This window comes from Centruroides sculpturatus, unplaced genomic scaffold (genome assembly GCF_000671375.1).
Source record: "Centruroides sculpturatus isolate CEXI.00-Female unplaced genomic scaffold, Cexi_2.0 scaffold1535, whole genome shotgun sequence".
In the NCBI taxonomy this organism is placed as follows: Eukaryota; Metazoa; Arthropoda; class Arachnida; order Scorpiones; family Buthidae; genus Centruroides; species Centruroides sculpturatus.
Genome location: NW_019386313.1, coordinates 101,176 through 123,664, shown reverse-complemented (window position 1 = coordinate 123,664; position 22,489 = coordinate 101,176). Strand labels below are relative to the sequence as shown.

Sequence of the window (22,489 nt, the reverse complement as noted above, 5' to 3'; positions counted from 1 at the left end):
TTCAAAGTTATTAAATTTTTAATAGTTTCAGAACTCAAAAAAAAAAAATTATTATCTAATAAAAATACGCTAGATTCAAAACATATGAATGTGTAATTTTTTAATTTACCTAGTCTTAAAGAAGCTGCTTCTGCTAAAGCTTCTAAGTTAAATGTTGGCCCAAAAAACTGGTTTCCTTCAATCTTAGCACTTTTAGGTGTTTTTGGCGTTCCTGCTTCAGAACTACTTGAATAACAAGATGACTTAAAACGTGGTGATCCTTCTTCTTCTGCTTCTTGAGTTACTGCTGAAAATTAAGTACATATGTATTAGAATTAGAATATGTTAATAATAATAATAAAATTTTATTTGTTTAATAATACAAAATTAATTTTAATTTTATAATTTTTAAAAATTATAAAATTAAAATTGATAATTTAAAAAATATATATATTGGAAAAGCAGTTAAACTACCAAATTTCTTGATTTTCATTACGTGATTATATAGAAATATATTTGTCAACAAAATTTAAAGAGCTGATTATGACATATGAGAGCTGACATATGAGATAAAATTCCAAAAGATTCCATATTTAATTTTAAGATCTTTAGCATTCTTATAATTCAGTTGACTACATTTAAATTTCTATTTGTTAAAGACAAATTTTTAATTTTGAATGAAAAAAAATACTATTATATTTATATGAAAATTTGTTAAGTGATGAGTATTTTCTTCTATAGGAATGAAATTATTACATCAATATCCAAATAACAAATAAGAAACTTATAACAAAGATCAATACATTTTTCTGTGAAATATGTTACATTAAAATTCTATTTTAGAAAGTATTAATTTTTTTTAAAATAATTTTATAATTATCTTAATTCTTTTTTAACAATATTTAAACATAGACAGAACACCTAAACTAACATACCTCAAATAAACACTTTTACTAACATTTTAATCTGTTTATAACAGACATCTTCGGGTATATATAACACAGAACCAAATGGACAAAATTAAAATTGAACAAGCTTTTATGAACAAAGTTTAATTTTGCCTGTTAGTTCTTCATTATATATAACTGAAGATGAAGATGTCTGTTATAAACAGATGAAAAAATTTGTAAAAGAGTTTATTTGAGGTATGCTGGTTTAGGCATTCTCTATGTTTAAACAGAATTATATCCCAGTATTGGAAAGTAATTTATAACAATAGATTTTCACTAACTAAAGTTAAAAGTTAGAGGTTTTATTGTTTGCTTAGTTTTATTTGAAGCAGAGTAATCTAGTCTTTTATTTATATTAACAATAATTTATATACATATACACAGAGTGGCCAAAAAATTAAAGACACCCTCTAATAATGAGTTGGTCCATCTTTAGCTCTGATCACAGCCGATATTCTTCTTGGTATAGACAACAAGTTGCTGATACCATTGCTAAGGAATGTTGGCCCATGCTAACATAATGGCAGCTTTAAGTTGGATCAGATTGGATGGTGGTGTTTCCAAGCTTTGAAGTGATCTTTTGACTTTGTCCCACAAATTCTCCATAGGATTAAGGTCAGGGGACTGAGCTGGCCAGAAAGCAGGTTAAACTATGATTGATGTTCCTCAAACCAATTTGAGATTAATAGAGCATGGTGACAAAGTGCATTTACAATAATTCTATACAAATGGAGAATTTGGAAGAGAAGAAATGCCTGATGGGAACTGCTGAAAGTGACCATCTCAATCAGGGAACATTACAGCCATAAACGAGTGTACGTGATCGGCAGTGATGTTGAAGTAAGCTGTTCTATTCAGAGATGTGTCCACAAATATCAAAGGACCTAGTGTATTCCAGGAAAACATTCCCCAGACCATAATTCCACTGCCACCAGCCTGAAGAAGTGTCATTTGGCAGGAGGGGTCATGAAATAGTGCTCTTCGTGCCATATTCTGATCCTGCCATCTGCATGTTGGAGAAGGAAATGAGATTCATCAGACCAGGCTATTTTTTTCAGTCCTCAAGTGACCAATTTCGTCATTCCTGGGCCCACAACAGGTGCCTTTTCCTATTTTTCTGTGATACCAAAGGCACTCTTGATGGTCTCCTGATAATAAACTCCATCTTTTGCAAAGTGTATTTTGTTGTGCATTGAGATATGCTTTGTGATGCACCTGCATTGAATTCAGCTGTAATTTGTCGTGTTGTTGCCCTTCTGTTGCTGTGGACTATGTGTGCTAATCGTCTTTCACCTCTCTTGTTCACCAACCTTTTTCAACTAGAATTGTCCAAATTGCTTAAAGTTTTTTTTTCTCAACTGTTACTCTCTAAACACCCGCGATACTATTGGGCAAGAAAATAAAAAAGTCATCATTTCAAAGATGCTGACACCAGCTCTTCTTGCACAGATAATCATTCAAAGTCACTTAAATCTTTCGTCTTACCCATTTTGACATTAACTTCCATGATAACTACATCATCTGAAGCTGAGCATACCTTATATAAGCAACTCTGTGTTGTTATGTCATTCTATATCACTGTCAGACTGATTTATTTTCAAATTCAAAGGGGCTTCTCTAACTTTTTGGCCACTCAGTGTGTATATATATATATATATAATAGGACTGATTCACAATGAAGTCATTGTTCCCTATTCTGCTTTCATGTTGTTCTATCCAAATTAAAGAATAGTTAAAAAATAAATTGGATTTGAAATCCAAACAGTTTCTCACCACTCCCATGCCAGCATTGTGGAGAGATGTGAAATTTATAATCACTGATACCAATACATGTATAAATAACAAGGACTCCAAAGTGAGTGAGAACATACTCCCATAGCTGGCAGTATGTCCTCACTCACTCATATCAACCACCACCATCATAGCCCACCCCACCTGCTTGTCTACTTTATTGAAGACTTTCCCTTCATCCAACACTAGAATTTGTCTTTTAACTGAGAATATCTCATTAATTACTCTTATTTAAAAATACAACTGTTAAAAATGCATTAAGCGATTCAACTAAGTTACCACAGTAGCTAGTACATCATCTTTATTCAGATTTATTAAATGTATTAAGTAATGAGATTTAAATTATTTTTTATACGTTACTTTCAAACTTCTTTTATTTTGATTAATGTAATATATCAGAAAATTAGACCGAACTTTCAGGAAATGTTGTTTATCATATGTTATTAGTCCATATAAATGATTTTTATATTTCAGTGAATAAGGAAATATAAAAAAAAATGTAACTTTTAATTTCAAATTGACTCTTGATGAATCATTTGTTGATAATTTGAAGAAAAAGAAATTATTATGAAAATATTTGTTTGTTTGTTTTAAGTAAATAGACTATTAATTATTTTATTTTAAATAATAATAACTTTTTGTTAATACTTACTAGACAATCGTCTTTTTTTACAATAATTCTGTACAAATGGAGAATTTGGAAGAGAAGAAATACCTGATGGAGACTGTTCAGGATTATATTCAGGAAGCTGAGCAAATTGTGCTTCAAAATTTACTTGTTTCAAAACTCTAGAATAAAATTTTTATAAATATTTTTTAAATTAAATACGAAAATACTTATTTCATATAAAAACAGTCTTAAAACATATTTAAAGAATTTACTGATTAAAATAACAAATCAGTAATGAAAAACTAATAATATACAGGAAATCCTCGTTAATTTGAACTCAGATAGTTTGAAATCCCATTAGTTCATAACTGTACTATTTGTCACACTCCAGATATAGAGATTTACATGTTAAAGGGAATTTAGTTTCAATTATGGCTATGTTGAAATTCAAAGTGAAATTCTGTTTGAACTGTGATATGCATATGTTTAGATTGAAGTTCACTTGCCTTCATCCTATAAGAGAATAATAGACCATGAACAAATCTAACTTGTTCAGCATGCTTTTGTTTTTACAGTAAAACATTTTTGGATTTCACTTTACTCATTGACTACCCATTTTCTCTTATCTCATAAAATATGGCTGGGTTTTAGGATTGAAAGATTGGGCTAAAAGTAGCAGATTGAGATATTTGTATGGCTCTATGCTACTAGATTTGGGTGACTCACTACTTTTTAGGCTTCTTTAAGAATAATTTGGGAAGATTTTGAGAATTCTGCTTAACATTTTATAAAACTGATCTGACAACCTGTGAGGTTGCCCAGACACATGCTGTTTACCTGCATTTTATTTATATTATGAATAATTATTAATTAATGAATGTAGCCATAAGTATAAGTAGCCATATTCCATTTGCTTAATAAATTACATCAGTTACATGGTATTTGGCATATTATACAAAAATATGTAAATCTTGATTAATTCAAAGTCATGATTATTTTGTCTCTAATTTCAAGCTAATGAGGATTTTATATACAGTATTAAGATCACATGATAAAACATATTGAAATGATTTTTCTACTCAGTCACTATTACTGAAAAAAATTTATTAAATATAGTTGTTAAATTAAATTTAAAATAGATTTTTAAACAATTTAGATAATTTATTTTTAAATTAAATTGTTTGATTTAACAATTTAAAATTTTTCTATAGATTCAACACAATTTCAAAATTTACAGGATAACAGAAGAATAGTAAAAACTTACACACATCTAATATACTTTAAACAGTTAAAATTATCAGCAAATTTATATGAAACAACTAATTATATCTAATTTTATTTTAAGCATATTATTTTATGTAAAGTATTTTTTTTAATTCAATCAACATAACACAATTATGGTTTTTAAATGTGAACTGCATTCCTGGAATGAATATGAGAGGTGTAGTTAGACCAACTATAGATGTGGCTATGCAAATTATGAGATAGCTTTACTGGGAGTCTCAGGATTAGGAATATTCCAGGGAAAGATGATCTAGGAGCAGACCCCTGAAAAAATTCTGAAATACAATGAGATACATCCAGGACTATTTGTGGAATTTATTCACTTATAATGTGGAATATATCTGCATCAAATGAAAAATGAGCATAAAATACAAACAGAACAATTCTTTATTCCATGACAGAGGAGTTGGTTGGCCAAGCTATGTTTTTCATTTCATGTTATTCAAATGTTACTTTGCAATCATGAGGTTTGAACAAAAGTAAGTACTCAGTCTCAAGTTAATCACCCTGTATAATATAATTCTACAGTAGAATTCAGTTGTTTTTTAAATTGTCAATAAAATATGTAGTTATAGCAAAATATGTATTGCTTGGTTACTCACAGTGCCAACTGGAGATGACTTCTATAATCACCCAGGAGTCATCCCTAGTCAGCACATGAATAACCATGGATGGTTATATCTAAAATTATGTATTGCTCATTGAACAGTTGTGCCAAGTGACTATGACTCACGAGTCACTCGCTCATTCACTACGTGAGATCCGACCTCAGAGTAAGGCCAAAATTGTTCAAATAAATTTAAAAACTCACGCCAATGTTTGTATAACTTATGGATACAAATTCACTGAGTTCAGCGTTAATAAAGTTTCTTTAGTATTAACACAAGCACTTTCGACGAATGTATAATCGTCGTCTTCAGGTGAAAAGAATAAGATTTTAACAAGACAAACGTGCAGGATATTCCAAAGGAACAAAATATTTAAAATTCAAACAGGCATCCGGAAATTCCGTTAAGAATAATTTTTTTTTTTTTTTGATGTGTTCGAATTTTTATATTTTACGATGTTAGCGGCGCATGCGTGGAAATGCTACCGCGTTGGCGATACGATGTTAGGCGCGTTTCGCTTTTTAGGCGCCGATATAAGGCAATCCACACCCCGGGTAGATCGAGGGTGGGAACATTGCACGCTTCTGAAGTAGCCGTGAGAAGCGCTTCCCAGATAAACACAAGCCTTCGATTGTTGCAGCATTTAATTATTTCCGTTCTGGGCCATAATGGGTTGTAGCCTTGCTCGAGAACTTTTTTAGCGAGCTCAGTAGAACATCTTCCTTTGGCTACGTCATCCTGATGCTCAGCAAGGCGGGAGGCGAGCATTCTTGTTGTTGCTCCTATGTATCTTGTAATATTTCCCGTTACCGGATTTTCTAGGTGTATCTTGTAAACCCCTGACTTTTCTAAAGTGGTTAGCCTGTCCCGGTCGTTGCAGATACATCTGCGCAGGCTTGGTAGGGGAGTTATGGGTAGTATGAAATTATGTCGTCGAAATATGCGGCTGATGCGTATAGAAATTGGTCCAAGATACGGCAATGATGATTGGATCACGGATGCTTTTTCCTTTCTGTACAGCGTGGTACATGGGTATAGGGCCTCTTTTACTTTACGGAGCACATGCTCGTATTTGCCATATGTAAATCCTGCAAGAGATACCGCTACTCTGATGATGTCTAATTCCATTTTTGTTGCTAGCTGTGTCGATGGAAGCAACAATGCTCTTCTAACCAGTGCAGCAATGGCGGCATTGATATACCGCGACGGTTGGAAAGCATCTGCCGGGATAATATACGGTAACATATCAGATTTGTGGTGAACAGCAAATTGCGGCCCCTCAACCGACTTTTGTATACACAGATCCAGGAACGCTATTGAATCCTCATGCTCCCTCTCCCAAGTGAACTTGATTGTAGGGTATATGCTTGAAAGATGCTGCACAAATTTGATAAACTCCTCCTCTGTATTCTCCCATATTATTAGGATGTCGTCGACATAACGTAAGTATAGCGACGGATAACTGATGGTAAGAGGGGAGTTGAAAATTCTACGCTCGACTTCTCTCATAATGAGCTCGGCCAAGACTGCAGATAGCGGAGAGCCCATCGGAACTCCTTGTTTCTACAAGTAGATGCTCTTGTTAAAAAGGAAATAGTTGTGCTCAGTGATGAATGTCAGCGCATCACGTATGTCTAGCACTTGTTGTATGTTGAATCCTTTTTTGATGATCAAGGAGTTAGCAAGCATTACGGCTTCAAAAACAGGTACCGATGGATATAAGGATACCACATCCAATTTGTAGAAAGTATAGGAATCTTTAGGCGTACCCCTCATGCTGGAAGCAATGGTGGACTTGGCAGCTATAGCTATAAAATTCAAACAGGCGTCCGGAATTTCCGGACGCCTGTTTGAATTTTAAATATTTTGTTCCTTTGAAATATCCTGCACGTTTGTCTTGTTAAAATCTTATTCTTTTCACCTGAAGACGACGATTATACATTCGTCGAAAGTGCTTGTGTTAATACTAAAGAAACTTTATTAATGCTGAACTCAGTGAATTTGTATCCATAAGTTATCAAAATTGTTCATTTTCCCCCCTAAAATTTTCGATATATTTGAAATAAATTTGTCGCCTCCTCGTTAAAATAACATTGCCGGGAAAAAAGAATCAAATATTGATTGAAACTTATAACTTTCATCGTTAATATAAACATTCAACCCTCAAACAATGACATTCCTCTTCTGCAAGACAAAAAGTTTATAGTTAAAGTCTGAATTTGTCATTTTGTTTTGGTCCTGGGAACAACTTTAACCTCCACACCTGCAGGACCAACTCTACCTCTCACAATAGGGGGATCACCTGACCAATTTCCCCTGTTCGAAGCTATAAAAGCGACTTCTTTCCCCTTCCTTGGAGGAGTCTCACATCTATGGTCTGAAAGGATTAAGTCTCTAGGAATTTTTACTTTGTGCATCGAACTCTGTGCCTACATTGAAATCTACTAGAGGTATGACACAAATAATTGTAAACTCTCTCTCCGCGAGTTAGGAGATAGCGAATTTTGTAATCTTTATTTTTTTGTAAATCTAATAAATCATTGTTTCCATTGTTAAATGGTGTCCTTTTACTCGCATATCGCCTCGTCAACGACCCCTCTCACCTCCTCCACTCAACCTGACAAAAAAGAATCCCGACCCTTCGGGACCACATTCGAAATTTAGCCATCTTGACAAGTGGGCAGGTTTAACGACCTGTAGCTGAAAAGGAGAGTCAACGGTTCCTGACCTCCCCGGTAGTTCACAACTACATAACTTTGTACAGGATTCTTTTGTATATTGGATATCGTTTAATAATGGAAAATGCTGTTTTAAGTTCTTATTCGTGCTAACATATCAATTATAATAAATGTTTTAAAATAAGATTCAATTTAAACTTTACAACTTAAAAATACAGACGATCCAAAATTCATCTCAGAAAGTAGAGCAGGTCACAAAAGCTGTTAAAGAAGAGAGATTCATTGTCAAAAAATTTTTTGGTTCCTAGTGTTTAGTGGTTTCTTACATTTAGCCATTGTTAGGCCTCACTGCCATGAAATATAGTGCTGAACAGTGCTAAAACACTTCATGCATGCATTATTAAAATGCAGTAACTCTCCATTAATAAAGAAATAGGGATACTGTGAAGAAAAAAATTTTGATGTTGGGCACCATTAGTAGAAAAAGTTAGAAAAACACTGACATAATTAAAGACAATTCTTTTAATATTATAATTCTGCAAAAGCTTCTGTGAAAGATTTATTATTAAGTGTTTGTTCAAATGCAGATATTTCAAGATGTAACAACCAACCAAACATTACTAGATATAAAATGAAAACAAAATTAGTGACTGTATTTCATCAGTTTAAACTTTGCATTGATATTCTTAATAAATAAAACTTAGTTATTCTTTAATGCTATCTTGCATATACAGTACAAAGTTCTAAATTTTTATTCATTTTAATATAAAAATACAAATCTAAAATAAACAAGTAAAACAGCAAAGCCATATTTGGGACAAGACTATGTCTCGGAGATTCACTACTACGTAGAATCACTTTGAAGTTCAAGCGGGTCTCCTTCTCATTCTCAAATCTTCTTTGGCATCACAGGTTTTGAGTGCGATCGTTCAGACTTTACCGGCCATGTCCATGAAGTCGACCACGATGCATTTTTGGTGAAATTAACCTATCTATGTAGAAATTTCTTTCTGTTGCATGTCAGCCCAGGTTGAATTTTTGTCAATTCCTAACAAAAATTTCCCGTTTTTGAAAAAAATAATTGTGGCTATTGTATTGTCTGAAATTATTTTTTTTATTTTGCACAAACAATATACAGCTTAACCCAATTGTAATGTCATCAGATGTAATGACAACCCTAGTATAGCATCTTTAGCAGTGTGGCTAAAATCTGTACGTGGCACGTCCTACCTTGTTCGCAAAGTCCATGTCTTTTGTTCTGTTGGTAAAAATTGAGAAATGACCTAAGCAAATAATTTACTTAATTTGGATTGGCTATGTGATATTTACAATAGTGTCGAAATATAATACAAATCCAAGATTGGCATGGCTGTCGACTCGAAAGACTAATTAATGTGAAGCGAAAAAATGTCTCTTCTACCTTGTCCGTGAAGTCCACATTGACCTCGACCACATGTTCTGCGTCTTTTGTTCTGTCAGTAAAAATTAACTGAGAAACTGATCATTTTTTACTTAATTTGTATCAGCTATGCANTATTTTAGAAAGTATTAATTTTTTTTAAAATAATTTTATAATTATCTTAATTCTTTTTTAACAATATTTAAACATAGACAGAACACCTAAACTAACATACCTCAAATAAACACTTTTACTAACATTTTAATCTGTTTATAACAGACATCTTCGGGTATATATAACACAGAACCAAATGGACAAAATTAAAATTGAACAAGCTTTTATGAACAAAGTTTAATTTTGCCTGTTAGTTCTTCATTATATATAACTGAAGATGAAGATGTCTGTTATAAACAGATGAAAAAATTTGTAAAAGAGTTTATTTGAGGTATGCTGGTTTAGGCATTCTCTATGTTTAAACAGAATTATATCCCAGTATTGGAAAGTAATTTATAACAATAGATTTTCACTAACTAAAGTTAAAAGTTAGAGGTTTTATTGTTTGCTTAGTTTTATTTGAAGCAGAGTAATCTAGTCTTTTATTTATATTAACAATAATTTATATACATATACACAGAGTGGCCAAAAAATTAAAGACACCCTCTAATAATGAGTTGGTCCATCTTTAGCTCTGATCACAGCCGATATTCTTCTTGGTATAGACAACAAGTTGCTGATACCATTGCTAAGGAATGTTGGCCCATGCTAACATAATGGCAGCTTTAAGTTGGATCAGATTGGATGGTGGTGTTTCCAAGCTTTGAAGTGATCTTTTGACTTTGTCCCACAAATTCTCCATAGGATTAAGGTCAGGGGACTGAGCTGGCCATGAAAGCAGGTTAAACTATGATTGATGTTCCTCAAACCAATTTGAGATTAATAGAGCATTTACAAATTACAAATCAAAGTGCATTTACAATAATTCTATACAAATGGAGAATTTGGAAGAGAAGAAATGCCTGATGGGAACTGCTGAAAGTGACCATCTCAATCAGGGAACATTACAGCCATAAACGAGTGTACGTGATCGGCAGTGATGTTGAAGTAAGCTGTTCTATTCAGAGATGTGTCCACAAATATCAAAGGACCTAGTGTATTCCAGGAAAACATTCCCCAGACCATAATTCCACTGCCACCAGCCTGAAGAAGTGTCATTTGGCAGGAGGGGTCATGAAATAGTGCTCTTCGTGCCATATTCTGATCCTGCCATCTGCATGTTGGAGAAGGAAATGAGATTCATCAGACCAGGCTATTTTTTTCAGTCCTCAAGTGACCAATTTCGTCATTCCTGGGCCCACAACAGGTGCCTTTTCCTATTTTTCTGTGATACCAAAGGCACTCTTGATGGTCTCCTGATAATAAACTCCATCTTTTGCAAAGTGTATTTTGTTGTGCATTGAGATATGCTTTGTGATGCACCTGCATTGAATTCAGCTGTAATTTGTCGTGTTGTTGCCCTTCTGTTGCTGTGGACTATGTGTGCTAATCGTCTTTCACCTCTCTTGTTCACCAACCTTTTTCAACTAGAATTGTCCAAATTGCTTAAAGTTTTTTTTTCTCAACTGTTACTCTCTAAACACCCGCGATACTATTGGGCAAGAAAATAAAAAAGTCATCATTTCAAAGATGCTGACACCAGCTCTTCTTGCACAGATAATCATTCAAAGTCACTTAAATCTTTCGTCTTACCCATTTTGACATTAACTTCCATGATAACTACATCATCTGAAGCTGAGCATACCTTATATAAGCAACTCTGTGTTGTTATGTCATTCTATATCACTGTCAGACTGATTTATTTTCAAATTCAAAGGGGCTTCTCTAACTTTTTGGCCACTCAGTGTGTATATATATATATATATAATAGGACTGATTCACAATGAAGTCATTGTTCCCTATTCTGCTTTCATGTTGTTCTATCCAAATTAAAGAATAGTTAAAAAATAAATTGGATTTGAAATCCAAACAGTTTCTCACCACTCCCATGCCAGCATTGTGGAGAGATGTGAAATTTATAATCACTGATACCAATACATGTATAAATAACAAGGACTCCAAAGTGAGTGAGAACATACTCCCATAGCTGGCAGTATGTCCTCACTCACTCATATCAACCACCACCATCATAGCCCACCCCACCTGCTTGTCTACTTTATTGAAGACTTTCCCTTCATCCAACACTAGAATTTGTCTTTTAACTGAGAATATCTCATTAATTACTCTTATTTAAAAATACAACTGTTAAAAATGCATTAAGCGATTCAGCTAAGTTACCACAGTAGCTAGTACATCATCTTTATTCAGATTTATTAAATGTATTAAGTAATGAGATTTAAATTATTTTTTATACGTTACTTTCAAACTTCTTTTATTTTGATTAATGTAATATTTCAGAAAATTAGACCGAACTTTCAGGAAATGTTGTTTATCATATGTTATTAGTCCATATAAATGATTTTTATATTTCAGTGAATAAGGAAATATAAAAAAAAATGTAACTTTTAATTTCAAATTGACTCTTGATGAATCATTTGTTGATAATTTGAAGAAAAAGAAATTATTATGAAAATATTTGTTTGTTTGTTTTAAGTAAATAGACTATTAATTATTTTATTTTAAATAATAATAACTTTTTGTTAATACTTACTAGACAATCGTCTTTTTTTACAATAATTCTGTACAAATGGAGAATTTGGAAGAGAAGAAATACCTGATGGAGACTGTTCAGGATTATATTCAGGAAGCTGAGCAAATTGTGCTTCAAAATTTACTTGTTTCAAAACTCTAGAATAAAATTTTTATAAATATTTTTTAAATTAAATACGAAAATACTTATTTCATATAAAAACAGTCTTAAAACATATTTAAAGAATTTACTGATTAAAATAACAAATCAGTAATGAAAAACTAATAATATACAGGAAATCCTCGTTAATTTGAACTCAGATAGTTTGAAATCCCATTAGTTCATAACTGTACTATTTGTCACACTCCAGATATAGAGATTTACATGTTAAAGGGAATTTAGTTTCAATTATGGCTATGTTGAAATTCAAAGTGAAATTCTGTTTGAACTGTGATATGCATATGTTTAGATTGAAGTTCACTTGCCTTCATCCTATAAGAGAATAATAGACCATGAACAAATCTAACTTGTTCAGCATGCTTTTGTTTTTACAGTAAAACATTTTTGGATTTCACTTTACTCATTGACTACCCATTTTCTCTTATCTCATAAAATATGGCTGGGTTTTAGGATTGAAAGATTGGGCTAAAAGTAGCAGATTGAGATATTTGTATGGCTCTATGCTACTAGATTTGGGTGACTCACTACTTTTTAGGCTTCTTTAAGAATAATTTGGGAAGATTTTGAGAATTCTGCTTAACATTTTATAAAACTGATCTGACAACCTGTGAGGTTGCCCAGACACATGCTGTTTACCTGCATTTTATTTATATTATGAATAATTATTAATTAATGAATGTAGCCATAAGTATAAGTAGCCATATTCCATTTGCTTAATAAATTACATCAGTTACATGGTATTTGGCATATTATACAAAAATATGTAAATCTTGATTAATTCAAAGTCATGATTATTTTGTCTCTAATTTCAAGCTAATGAGGATTTTATATACAGTATTAAGATCACATGATAAAACATATTGAAATGATTTTTCTACTCAGTCACTATTACTGAAAAAAATTTATTAAATATAGTTGTTAAATTAAATTTAAAATAGATTTTTAAACAATTTAGATAATTTATTTTTAAATTAAATTGTTTGATTTAACAATTTAAAATTTTTCTATAGATTCAACACAATTTCAAAATTTACAGGATAACAGAAGAATAGTAAAAACTTACACACATCTAATATACTTTAAACAGTTAAAATTATCAGCAAATTTATATGAAACAACTAATTATATCTAATTTTATTTTAAGCATATTATTTTATGTAAAGTATTTTTTTTAATTCAATCAACATAACACAATTATGGTTTTTAAATGTGAACTGCATTCCTGGAATGAATATGAGAGGTGTAGTTAGACCAACTATAGATGTGGCTATGCAAATTATGAGATAGCTTTACTGGGAGTCTCAGGATTAGGAATATTCCAGGGAAAGATGATCTAGGAGCAGACCCCTGAAAAAATTCTGAAATACAATGAGATACATCCAGGACTATTTGTGGAATTTATTCACTTATAATGTGGAATATATCTGCATCAAATGAAAAATGAGCATAAAATACAAACAGAACAATTCTTTATTCCATGACAGAGGAGTTGGTTGGCCAAGCTATGTTTTTCATTTCATGTTATTCAAATGTTACTTTGCAATCATGAGGTTTGAACAAAAGTAAGTACTCAGTCTCAAGTTAATCACCCTGTATAATATAATTCTACAGTAGAATTCAGTTGTTTTTTAAATTGTCAATAAAATATGTAGTTATAGCAAAATATGTATTGCTTGGTTACTCACAGTGCCAACTGGAGATGACTTCTATAATCACCCAGGAGTCATCCCTAGTCAGCACATGAATAACCATGGATGGTTATATCTAAAATTATGTATTGCTCATTGAACAGTTGTGCCAAGTGACTATGACTCACGAGTCACTCGCTCATTCACTACGTGAGATCCGACCTCAGAGTAAGGCCAAAATTGTTCAAATAAATTTAAAAACTCACGCCAATGTTTGTATAACTTATGGATACAAATTCACTGAGTTCAGCGTTAATAAAGTTTCTTTAGTATTAACACAAGCACTTTCGACGAATGTATAATCGTCGTCTTCAGGTGAAAAGAATAAGATTTTAACAAGACAAACGTGCAGGATATTCCAAAGGAACAAAATATTTAAAATTCAAACAGGCGTCCGGAAATTTCGTTAAGAACGTGCAAATTATTTTTTGATATGTTCGAATTTTTATATTTTACGATGTTAGCGGCGCATGCGTGGAAATGCTACCGCGTTGGCGATACGATGTTAGGCGCGTTTCGCTTTTTAGGCGCCGATATAAGGCAATCCACACCCCGGGTAGATCGAGGGTGGGAACATTGCACGCTTCTGAAGTAGCCGTGAGAAGCGCTTCCCAGATAAACACAAGCCTTCGATTGTTGCAGCATTTAATTATTTCCGTTCTGGGCCATAATGGGTTGTAGCCTTGCTCGAGAACTTTTTTAGCGAGCTCAGTAGAACATCTTCCTTTGGCTACGTCATCCTGATGCTCAGCAAGGCGGGAGGCGAGCATTCTTGTTGTTGCTCCTATGTATCTTGTAATATTTCCCGTTACCGGATTTTCTAGGTGTATCTTGTAAACCCCTGACTTTTCTAAAGTGGTTAGCCTGTCCCGGTCGTTGCAGATACATCTGCGCAGGTTTGGTAGGGGAGTTATGGGTAGTATGAAATTATGTCGTCGAAATATGCGGCTGATGCGTATAGAAATTGGTCCAAGATACGGCAATGATGATTGGATCACGGATGCTTTTTCCTTTCTGTACAGCGTGGTACATGGGTATAGGGCCTCTTTTACTTTACGGAGCACATGCTCGTATTTGCCATATGTAAATCCTGCAAGAGATACCGCTACTCTGATGATGTCTAATTCCATTTTTGTTGCTAGCTGTGTCGATGGAAGCAACAATGCTCTTCTAACCAGTGCAGCAATGGCGGCATTGATATACCGCGACGGTTGGAAAGCATCTGCCGGGATAATATACGGTAACATATCAGATTTGTGGTGAACAGCAAATTGCGGCCCCTCAACCGACTTTTGTATACACAGATCCAGGAACGCTATTGAATCCTCATGCTCCCTCTCCCAAGTGAACTTGATTGTAGGGTATATGCTTGAAAGATGCTGCACAAATTTGATAAACTCCTCCTCTGTATTCTCCCATATTATTAGGATGTCGTCGACATAACGTAAGTATAGCGACGGATAACTGATGGTAAGAGGGGAGTTGAAAATTCTACGCTCGACTTCTCTCATAATGAGCTCGGCCAAGACTGCAGATAGCGGAGAGCCCATCGGAACTCCTCGTTTCTGCAAGTAGATGCTCTTGTTAAAAAGGAAATAGTTGTGCTCAGTGATGAATGTCAGCGCATCACGTATGTCTAGCACTTGTTGTATGTTGAATCCTTTTTTGATGATCAAGGAGTTAGCAAGCATTATGGCTTCAAAAACAGGTACCGATGGATATACATACATATCGCATCCTACATATTTCCTTGAAAAGGCGCTCGCAAAGTTTTTGCGTGAACTTCTTCCGGAATCACAATATGTTACCCCGTCGTCTATAGCTGCCAAGTCCACCATTGCTTCCAGCATGAGGGGTACGCCTAAAGATTCCTATACTTTCTACAAATTGGATGTGGTGTCCTTATATCCATCGGTACCTGTTTTTGAAGCCGTAATGCTTGCTAACTCCTTGATCATCAAAAAAGGATTCAACATACAACAAGTGCTAGACATACGTGATGCGCTGACATTCATCACTGAGCACAACTATTTCCTTTTTAACAAGAGCATCTACTTGCAGAAACGAGGAGTTCCGATGGGCTCTCCGCTATCTGCAGTCTTGGCCGAGCTCATTATGAGAGAAGTCGAGCGTAGAATTTTCAACTCCCCTCTTACCATCAGTTATCCGTCGCTATACTTACGTTATGTCGACGACATCCTAATAATATGGGAGAATACAGAGGAGGAGTTTATCAAATTTGTGCAGCATCTTTCAAGCATATACCCTACAATCAAGTTCACTTGGGAGAGGGAGCATGAGGATTCAATAGCGTTCCTGGATCTGTGTATACAAAAGTCGGTTGAGGGGCCGCAATTTGCTGTTCACCACAAATCTGATATGTTACCGTATATTATCCCGGCAGATGCTTTCCAACCGTCGCGGTATATCAATGCCGCCATTGCTGCACTGGTTAGAAGAGCATTGTTGCTTCCATCGACACAGCTAGCAACAAAAATGGAATTAGACATCATCAGAGTAGCGGTATCTCTTGCAGGATTTACATATGGCAAATACGAGCATGTGCTCCGTAAAGTAAAAGAGGCCCTATACCCATGTACCACGCTGTACAGAAAGGAAAAAGCATCCGTGATCCAATCATCATTGCCGTATCTTGGACCAATTTCTATACGCATCAGCCGCATATTTCGACGACATAATTTCATACTACCCATAACTCCCCTACCAAGCCTGCGCAGATGTATCTGCAACGACCGGGACAGGCTAACCACTTTAGAAAAGTCAGGGGTTTACAAGATACACCTAGAAAATCCGGTAACGGGAAATATTACAAGATACATAGGAGCAACAACAAGAATGCTCGCCTCCCGCCTTGCTGAGCATCAGGATGACGTAGCCAAAGGAAGATGTTCTACTGAGCTCGCTAAAAAAGTTCTCGAGCAAGGCTACAACCCATTATGGCCCAGAACGGAAATAATTAAATGCTGCAACAATCGAAGGCTTGTGTTTATCTGGGAAGCGCTTCTCACGGCTACTTCAGAAGCGTGCAATGTTCCCACCCTCGATCTACCCGGGGTGTGGATTGCCTTATATCGGCGCCTAAAAAGCGAAACGCGCCTAACATCGTATCGCCAACGCGGTAGCGTTTTCATGCATGCGCCGCTAACATCGTAAAATATAAAAATTCAAACATATCAAAAAATTATTTGCACGTTCTTAACGGAATTTCTGGACGCCTGTTTGAATTTTAAATATTTTGTTCCTTTGAAATATCCTGCACGTTTGTCTTGTTAAAATCTTATTCTTTTCACCTGAAGACGACGATTATACATTCGTCGAAAGTGCTTGTGTTAATACTAAAGAAACTTTATTAACGCTGAACTCAGTGAATTTGTATCCATAAGTTATCAAAATTGTTCATTTTCCCCCCTAAAATTTTCGATATATTTGAAATAAATTTGTCGCCTCCTCGTTAAAATAACATTGCCGGGAAAAAAGAATCAAATATTGATTGAAACTTATAACTTTCATCGTTAATATAAACATTCAACCCTCAAACAATGACATTCCTCTTCTGCAAGACAAAAAGTTTATAGTTAAAGTCTGAATTTGTCATTTTGTTTTGGTCCTGGGAACAACTTTAACCTCCACACCTGCAGGACCAACTCTACCTCTCACAATAGGGGGATCACCTGACCAATTTCCCCTGTTCGAAGCTATAAAAGCGACTTCTTTCCCCTTCCTTGGAGGAGTCTCACATCTATGGTCTGAAAGGATTAAGTCTCTAGGAATTTTTACTTTGTGCATCGAACTCTGTGCCTACATTGAAATCTACTAGAGGTATGACACAAATAATTGTAAACTCTCTCTCCGCGAGTTAGGAGATAGCGAATTTTGTAATCTTTATTTTTTTGTAAATCTAATAAATCATTGTTTCCATTGTTAAATGGTGTCCTTTTACTCGCATATCGCCTCGTCAACGACCCCTCTCACCTCCTCCACTCAACCTGACAAAAAAGAATCCCGACCCTTCGGGACCGCATTCGAAATTTAGCCATCTTGACAAGTGGGCAGGTTTAACGACCTGTAGCTGAAAAGGAGAGTCAATGGTTCCTGACCTCCCCGGTAGTTCACAACTACATAACTTTGTACAGGATTCTTTTGTATATTGGATATCGTTTAATAATGGAAAATGCTGTTTTAAGTTCTTATTCGTGCTAACATATCAATTATAATAAATGTTTTAAAATAAGATTCAATTTAAACTTTACAACTTAAAAATACAGACGATCCAAAATTCATCTCAGAAAGTAGAGCAGGTCACAAAAGCTGTTAAAGAAGAGAGATTCATTGTCAAAAAATTTTTTGGTTCCTAGTGTTTAGTGGTTTCTTACATTTAGCCATTGTTAGGCCTCACTGCCATGAAATATAGTGCTGAACAGTGCTAAAACACTTCATGCATGCATTATTAAAATGCAGTAACTCTCCATTAATAAAGAAATAGGGATACTGTGAAGAAAAAAATTTTGATGTTGGGCACCATTAGTAGAAAAAGTTAGAAAAACACTGACATAATTAAAGACAATTCTTTTAATATTATAATTCTGCAAAAGCTTCTGTGAAAGATTTATTATTAAGTGTTTGTTCAAATGCAGATATTTCAAGATGTAACAACCAACCAAACATTACTAGATATAAAATGAAAACAAAATTAGTGACTGTATTTCATCAGTTTAAACTTTGCATTGATATTCTTAATAAATAAAACTTAGTTATTCTTTAATGCTATCTTGCATATACAGTACAAAGTTCTAAATTTTTATTCATTTTAATATAAAAATACAAATCTAAAATAAACAAGTAAAACAGCAAAGCCATATTTGGGACAAGACTATGTCTCGGAGATTCACTACTACGTAGAATCACTTTGAAGTTCAAGCGGGTCTCTTTCTCATTCTCAAATCTTCTTCGGCATCACAGGTTTTGAGTGCGATCGTTCAGACTTTACTGGCCATGTCCATGAAGTCGACCACGATGCATTTTTGGTGAAATTAACCTATCTATGTAGAAATTTCTTTCTGTTGCATGTCAGCCCAGGTTGAATTTTTGTCAATTCCTAACAAAAATTTCCCGTTTTTGAAAAAAATAATTGTGGCTATTGTATTGTCTGAAATTATTTTTTTTATTTTGCACAAACAATATACAGCTTAACCCAATTGTAATGTCATCAGATGTAATGACAACCCTAGTATAGCATCTTTAGCAGTGTGGCTAAAATCTGTACGTGGCACGTCCTACCTTGTTCGCAAAGTCCATGTCTTTTGTTCTGTTGGTAAAAATTGAGAAATGACCTAAGCAAATAATTTACTTAATTTGGATTGGCTATGTGATATTTACAATAGTGTCGAAATATAATACAAATCCAAGATTGGCATGGCTGTCGACTCGAAAGACTAATTAATGTGAAGCGAAAAAATGTCTCTTCTACCTTGTCCGTGAAGTCCACATTGACCTCGACCACATGTTCTGCGTCTTTTGTTCTGTCAGTAAAAATTAACTGAGAAACTGATCATTTTTTACTTAATTTGTATCAGCTATGCAATATTTACAATAGTGTCAAAATATAATATAAATCAAAGATCGACATGGCTGTCAAATTGAAAGAAAGAAGAGCTTAGTCGCGACACCGTTAGGACGTGCTTCACCTCGCTCCAGCTTTCGATCGTCGCATCGGCTTAATTATTGATCAATCGGTGGAATATTATATATCGTTGAGTTCGTCTCACGGTAAGCTATCTTCTAATATAAACTTTATTTGGATCGGTCCAGCCGTTCAGGAATTACGGGCTCCGGAAGTTTCATTATTTCCGGCCACTTTTTCCGGGCGATTTCCGGGGAGAAATCTTAATTCGTTATATCAAATTACTCGACTGTTTAAAAGCTTTATAACGGCGTCTACAGTTTTTCGTTACGATTCTCCGTTCTCCAGTTATCCCGATCGATAGTCACGTGACCGCGGGCCAACGTGCGGGCTTATCGGGCCACCGATCTTGCCCATATCAGGGTACTTCTTTGGGTACCTAATTGCCTATCTGTCACGTTATTTTCATTCGGCTACGTTTAGTAGTTTAGCCGCTACGACTGTTTTAGTTTTTACTCGAACAAAGGGGTGAAAGGTCATTGACCTCACCACGTGGTTGAACCTAGCACTCTAGCTGACCCTAATTCGGGTCTCTCCCGCCCGGTTTTTCGGGCTGCGTTGGTCGTACACCCACGAGTCTTACACCGTTCGATCCATAAATTCCAGTGTACTTTGGCAAAGTGTATTTGTGTAGTGATAACCATGGAAGAGACTACAGATTGTGTTTTATCAAATAACAGCTACGCTGAGGAGGACTTAATAGCTAATATCAATTCGCAACTTGAAATCATCGTTTCTAGCATACCTGCGAATACCAATGTGTCTGTGAAGAGTAAAGAAAGGGCTGCTGTCAAGGAAGCGGCCATCAGAATGCACGCGGCGGCCAACCAGATATTTGGCTTGGTCCTTGAGTTAAGACAACAGGTTAAAACCTTAACAAAGTATGAAGGGCTATCTAGTATGGGCACCTACGCTGAGGTAACCAAGCGCCAGCGCACCCCCATCAGCAACACTACTAAATTGATAGCCAAAAAATCAGCCGCATTAGAAGGGATAAAAAATCCAAAAAATATGAACCATGAGATTATTGTATCGGCAATTAAAAATCCTGACGAGCCTGTTCCCACCCCGGAGGAGACACTAGAGCTCTTACGCAGCCACGTGGACCCCAAGCAACTAGGAATAAAGATTAAAACTATCAGACCCCTATCAGAAGGAGATATAAAAATTCAAGTATTGGAAGATAAAGACTTACAGGTATTAAAGCATGCGGTGCAAAAGGAGGATGCCCTGACTGACAAGATAAAGCTAGTCGAGAAGGGGAAAAAATCACCAAAAATAATCCTATATAATGTCCCAACGGACTCAGAGGAGCAGGATCTATTAAAAGATATCTACAATCAGAATACAAAACTCCAGGAGGGAATCAGCGAACAAGAGTTCCTTGAATCTACCAAGATTTCACACAGTTTCCACCCAAAGGGAGGGAACCATAGGACCCACACAGTCCTAAGCGTGAGACCGGATATCCGGAATAAACTTATGCAGGAAGGCAGAATTTATCTGGGGTGGTGTTCGATAGTTATAGACGACTACATAGACATCACCAGATGCTACAACTGTACTGGCTTCGGGCACACCTCCTACAGGTGCACGGAACGACAAAGGTGCACCCACTGTACAAAGAAACATAAATTCAAAGAATGCCCTAACCTGGAGAAGGACCCTAAATGCTCAAATTGTAAGAAGCATAATAAAACAGTGCCAGAAAACAAGGCCCTTCCTACAGACCATAATGCCTTCGATAAAGGCTGCCCGTTATTACAGAGGTATAAGGCTTACCAAATCAGAACAATAAATTATGAATAATGTCTCCGTCTAATCTTGTTGTTGGTTCTGACCTCTCGCACCCACTCATGGAGGACAAACAACAGGGAAGTAACAAGAATAATCTTAAAATCCTGCAAATTAATTTACAACGTTCAAAGGCTGCCTCCTCTGCCTCTGAGGCCCTGCATCAGGCTCTTAAAGAGGATATCGACATCCTAGCTGTTCAGGAGCCCTATGTGGTGAACGGGAGGGTGGCCATGCTTGGTGCTGGTAAGGTTCTCACCCCCCCAGCAACAACAACAGGATAAAGACCGGCATAGTAATCTACAACAAAGGACTTACGGTACAAATGGTGACTCAATTCTCTAACTACTACTACACTACTGTTAGGGTGGACACCCCTAGGGACCCCTTTTACTTAATCAGTTTCTACTGCTCGCCCGATGAGGACCTTAAACCACCGTTGGAGACCCTCAGTCAGACCCTGGACCTTCTGAAGGGCAACCGTGTGCTCCTGATGGGTGACTTTAACGCCAAGTCTCACCTATGGCACAGTCCGGTGGAGGACCCTAGGGGCTACCTCCTCTGTGAGTTTATGGCTGTTTTTGACTTGTCTTCTCTGAACGACAGCCCGCTCCCAACCTGCTCCACCAGTGGGGGCAGGAGCTGGGTTGACGTTTGTCTGGGGAACCCTGGTATGCTTGACCAGGAAGTACACTGTAGTACAATGGACCTCATCTCAGCCAGCGACCACAATTACATCCTGACAACAGTAAAAAACAGTAAGTCTACCCACGAGTACAATATCACGAATAACACCAACTGGGAGATGTTCCACAACAACATTACTAACCTCTGGAGGCCGCCTGCGTTAATATCCTTGGACTCCATGGCTGCACTTGACGAAGTCATAAGCAACCTCACCAATACCATCCACGAGGCCATGTTCCTCTCTACAAAAATCAGAGTTAGGAAAAGGAATGCCCCATGGTGGGATGCCGAACTAGCAAATAAGCGTAAGGAGGTAAGAAGGAGTAAACGCAGGTTTAGGAAGGAGAGTGACCCTAACAGAAAGGAATGCAAAAGAAAGGAATATACGAACTGCTACAGGCAATATAAGCTGTTAATAAATAATAAAAGGACGGAGTCTTGGCGTAATTTTTGTACT

The 22,489-nt window shown here is 35.6% G+C and overlaps 1 protein-coding gene across 1 annotated transcript in view; it reads right to left on the bottom strand.

Annotated features, from left to right (window-relative positions):
- Positions 1–10,415: 10,415 nt before the first annotated feature.
- Positions 10,416–22,489, bottom strand: part of LOC111614509 (uncharacterized protein DDB_G0286591-like) — a 62,551-nt gene continuing 50,477 nt past the window's right edge. The window contains exon 9 of the mRNA XM_023355879.1: positions 10,416–12,140. Within this exon, the coding sequence (XP_023211647.1) occupies positions 11,993–12,140 (148 nt within the window). The 3' untranslated portion in view covers positions 10,416–11,992. The remainder of the gene's footprint in view (positions 12,141–22,489) is intronic.